This window comes from Chenopodium quinoa, unplaced genomic scaffold, assembly GCF_001683475.1.
Source record: "Chenopodium quinoa cultivar QQ74 unplaced genomic scaffold, ASM168347v1, whole genome shotgun sequence".
Taxonomy (NCBI): domain Eukaryota; kingdom Viridiplantae; phylum Streptophyta; class Magnoliopsida; order Caryophyllales; family Amaranthaceae; genus Chenopodium; species Chenopodium quinoa.
Genome location: NW_018742309.1, coordinates 2355120 through 2359734, shown reverse-complemented (window position 1 = coordinate 2359734; position 4615 = coordinate 2355120). Strand labels below are relative to the sequence as shown.

Sequence of the window (4615 nt, the reverse complement as noted above, 5' to 3'; positions counted from 1 at the left end):
TCACTTTAGCCCCCTCTCGTATTTTTCCTCCCCTTTTTGTCTTTTCTTCTAGTTTTTACCTCCTTTTATGTGTTTTGACAGCTCCCAGCGCTTATGTGCGATTCACGAATCATAGCTCGAGTGGAAATGCCAAAGGAGCTTGGCAAAGGAGTGGAGATGCCAGGATGGAGAGGGCGCGCTGTTCTGATGGGCCGCAGGCGCGGGCTTGTAAGCCGCGGGCGCGGACAGGAAAAGTCTGAAGCCAGCAGAAGAAAGTGGAGATGGCGAGCCGCGGGCGCGGAGCATATGTGCCGCGGGCGCGGCATTGGCCCCGCGGGCGCGGCATTGGCCCCGCGAGCGCGGCACTTAGGCCCGCGGGCGTGGCTTTCTGGGTTTTACGAGGCTATTTACCCAGCTTGGAGAGGGCGCGGCTGCCTGTTCGGAGAGCCCTCTCCCTTGCCCTTTTTCTTCCTTTTGGTAGAAGACTATAAATAGTCCCTTGCTTGATTTTCTTAGCATCCACTATTTCATTGGCCCCAAAAAAACATTTGTAGAGAGAGAAGTTCATGGTTTCTAGAGAGAGAAAACACTAGTGTTCAAGATTTAATCTTTGTAATCAAATATTCAAGCTTTCTTCTAGATTGTTGCTACTACTTTAATGATTTGGTAATCTTTAATCTTTATAATATCAATCTTTACTTTTGTTTCTCTAGTTTTTGATTTTCTTAGTTTTATTGCTCTTACTTGAGTTTATTTCCATAAATATTCAAGCTTTATTAGTTTCTTTGATTTTCCTTTCAAGTTAGAATCATGTTAGGTTTTGTTGGTATTGAATACATGCTTATGTTAGTTGTTATGGCCATTCCCTTCCTTCTAGCTTAGGTTTTTAGGCTAGGGAAAGGGGTGAAAATCATGTGTATTTGAATATCTATTGATTATTGATTGGGACTTATTCTTGAGTTGATGATTTGAGCTATAATATGCTTGGAGTTAGTGTGTGCACCTCTAATCCCAAGAATCTAGCCCTTGATTGAATGCATGAGAATGATTTAATCTATGTGTTAAGTAGTTGCATGAGAATGAACTATTTTAGGTAGAGTTTATACTCCTAGAATCGGTTTCCTTTCGGTTTTCGCTAGTACTCTTGTTCATGATTGAATTCCCCTTTCCCTAGTGTTTTTGTCATTGTTATCTCTATAATCTTGTCCATGTATTTGCTTTTAAAAGTGTTTAATCTATTTCCCTTATTTCTAGTTTATTCTAGGCTCAATAGTAGTTAGTTTGTCCATAGAATTCTTCAACACAAATTCAAATACCACCTTTTGTTATTAGCAACTTCTCCTCGATTTCGTATTAATTGTGTTAAACCCCCGTTTCCTTGGAAATCGACCCTACCTTACCGCTATCTAAAGCAAAATTTGATAGAGCTAGGATAGGAGTTATAAATTGTAATTTTGATCTAGGATAATAAACTAACGACCTATTGTCCACCGATCAAAATTTTGGCGCCGTTGCCGGGGAGACGGCTAGTTTTGCACACTTATTTGCGTAATTTGTGGATTTTGTTGCTTTTTGTTTAGTTCCTTTTCCACTTGCTAGTCATTGCTAATTGTTTGTTTAGCTTTGGTGAATGCAAAGAAGATCTCAAGGACCACCTACTCACAACCTTGATCACGAAATCGACCGAACCTTGAGACAAGTCAGTAGACTCTATCAAGAAGAGGGAAGAGGTTTTGGTGCAATTTTTGATAGTGAAAGTGATTCTTGTTCCTCACATTCCCAAGGTGACGAAATGGCGGGACAACAAGTGGATGTATTATTCCGTGAGTTTGGTAATCCGGAGGATTATGAGCTCACCGGTGGGATATTGTTACCCGTCACTGAGACTAACTTCACCATCCATCCTCAATACACACGAATGGTTCAAGCGGAGCAATTCTCGGGTTCGCCAAATGAAGACCCCATTGAGCACCTTGATAGGTTCCTCGAACTCTGTGCCATGATACAAACCAACCAAGTTTCTCAAGAATACATCCGGATGCACCTATTTCGGCAATCTCTTGCGGGGAGAGAAAAGAAGTGGCTCAAGCAAGTCAAACCTAATTCTCTCACGACATGGAGGGAAATTGTGCAAGCATTCTTGAAGAGATTCATCTCCGAGGAAAAAACCGCCGAGATGAGGAGGAAGATAACATCTTTTGAACAAGAGGCGGAGGAGAGTCTTAGTGAAGCTTGGGAGAGGTTTAAGGAGTTGGTGCAAGCATGTCCTCACCATGAGTACAATCAAAGCTTACTCATGAGGTTCTTCTATGATGGTTTGGAACCGATGTCCCGAGCTAATTTGGATGCGAGAGCGGGTGGACAATTGATCAAAGTCCCTCAAAATCAAGTTGAAGCAACGATCGAAGAGGTAGTTAAAAATTACTCTCCAAAGAAAGGTGGGAAGTATGAGTTGGAGAAGGTCGATCAATTGCAGCATCAAATTGAGATGTTGACAAAAGGGCTTGCCAAGTTGAATACAAGTGTTGCTAGTGGTTCAAGCTCCTCCCAAGTCAACTCTTTCTCTTGTCAAAATTGTGGTGGCACCAACCATGATACATCCTATTGTGGCGGGTTGAGCCTGGAGCATGTAGCGGCATACAACACAAGGCAAGAGGGTATAGGGGAAATGGTGGAGGAGTAGCTTGGAGACAACCACCACCCGGATTTGCAAACCAACCTCAACAATGGAATCAACAGGCTCAACAACCATACAATTCCAACACCCAATATCAAAACCCTCCTCCATTCCAAACCCAAAATCAAAGAGGAAACTACCCAAGAAACAACCAACACAATAATCAACACCAATACCAAAATCAAACCCAAGCAACTCAAAGAAGTCAAGAGCAAGCATCTCAACCCGATTCTACTCAAACTCAAATTCTTCAACAACTTCAAGCCATGAATCAACAAATGCAAGAAGTCAAGGCTCATAACAAGATGGTTGATTCACAACTAGCACAATTGGCCGAGAGAGTTTCTTTTAACTCATCTTCCACTTTGCCCGGACAATCACAAACCAACCCTTCCGACATTGTAAAACCCGACTCTTGCAAGGCAATCACATTGAGATCGGGTACATCTTATGAGAGTCCCAAGGAAGAGGATGGTAAGGAAAAGGAGGGAGAAGAAGAGATGAGTGATGATAAGAAAGTTGAAGAAGAGAAGGTTGATGAGAAAGAGAAGAGTATGGAGAAAAAGAAGACTAAGGATGTGGTGACATCCTCAACTTCTAGTGAGGCTAGAAACCTTCATGGACCGGTTCCTTTTCCCGGTCGGCTTGCGGAGAGAAAATTGAACGATAAATTTGCAAGGTTTCTAAGTGTGATGAAAAACTTACACATTAACCTCCCTTTCATTGAAGTTGTCACACAAATGCCTTCATAATCCAAGTTCTTGAAAGACATTCTCACCAACAAAAGGAAGCTCAATGATGAGCTTATCACTCTTCCCCATCAAGTGAGTGCACTTGTTCAACACAAAATTCCCAAGAAGCAAAAGGACCCGGGAAGCTTTACCTTGCCGGTCAAAATTGGGAACATGGAAGCTAGGGGTGCCCTAGCCGATCTCGGAGCAAGTGTTAGTTTAATCCCTCTATCCATTGCTCAAAAGCTTAACATCGAGATGATCCCCACTAGGAAAACCATTCAATTGGCCGATCGATCGGTGAAGCTACCTTGTGGCGAGCTTGAAGATGTCCTTATTCAAGTTGGGCATATCTATGTGCCATGTGACTTTGTGGTGATGGATATGGAAGAAGATGTGGATACACCTTTGATCTTGGGGCGTGAAGCTCTTAAAACTTTGGGGGCGGTAATCAATTGCAAGAATAATACCATTATACGTGAAGTGGCCGATGAAAAAATTGTCTTTGAATTCTCTTAGGTACTCAAAACCCCCATGGTTGAGAAGTGTTATAGGGTCGATGTTGTCAATGAAGAGCTAGATCGTTTGTGAAGGGTTGTCATGAGTCCTAAAGATCCTATGGCCGAAGCTCTCACATGTGAGGAAGATTACTTCTCCCAAGAAGCAAAGAAATTTGCTATGGCCATTGAAGAAGCCAAAAAGGAAGAAGAGAACGGTACTAAGCATGATGAGCTTGAGCATAAGGAGGAAAAATTGGAGGAGAGTTCTAAGCCCCCTCCCAAGGTAGAACTCAAACCCCTTCCCCCTTCTTTGAAATATGCTTATCTTGGAAATGAAGGAGAATACCCCATTATTGTCAATGCTTCCCTTAATGGTCTTGATTTGGAAAAATTGATTGTTGTTTTGAGAAAATATAGAAATGTGATAGGGTATAGCATTGACGATATTAAGGGTATTAGCCCTTCTTTATGCATGCATCGTATTCACCTTGAGGATGATCAATCCACCTCCATTGAACCTCAAAGGAGGTTAAACCCCAACCTCCAAGAGGTAGTCAAGAAGGAAATTTTGAAATTGCGTGAGGCGGGTATAATCTATGCTATCTCCGATAGCAAGTGGGTTAGCCCGGTTCACGTGGTCCCCAAAAAGGGTGGAATGACCATTGTCAAGGGAGACGGAGGAGAGGAAATCTCCACCCGGACGGTCACCGGGTGGAGGATGTGCATCG

At 42.7% G+C, this 4615-nt stretch overlaps 1 protein-coding gene across 1 annotated transcript; it reads left to right on the top strand.

Moving 5' to 3' along the window:
- Positions 1 to 2961: 2961 nt before the first annotated feature.
- Positions 2962 to 3906, top strand: LOC110687730. The gene is made up of 2 exons (XM_021864354.1): positions 2962 to 3282; positions 3415 to 3906. The coding sequence occupies exons 1-2, from the start codon at positions 2962 to 2964 to the stop codon at positions 3904 to 3906; spliced, it is 813 nt and encodes a 270-aa protein (XP_021720046.1).
- Positions 3907 to 4615: the final 709 nt, after the last annotated feature.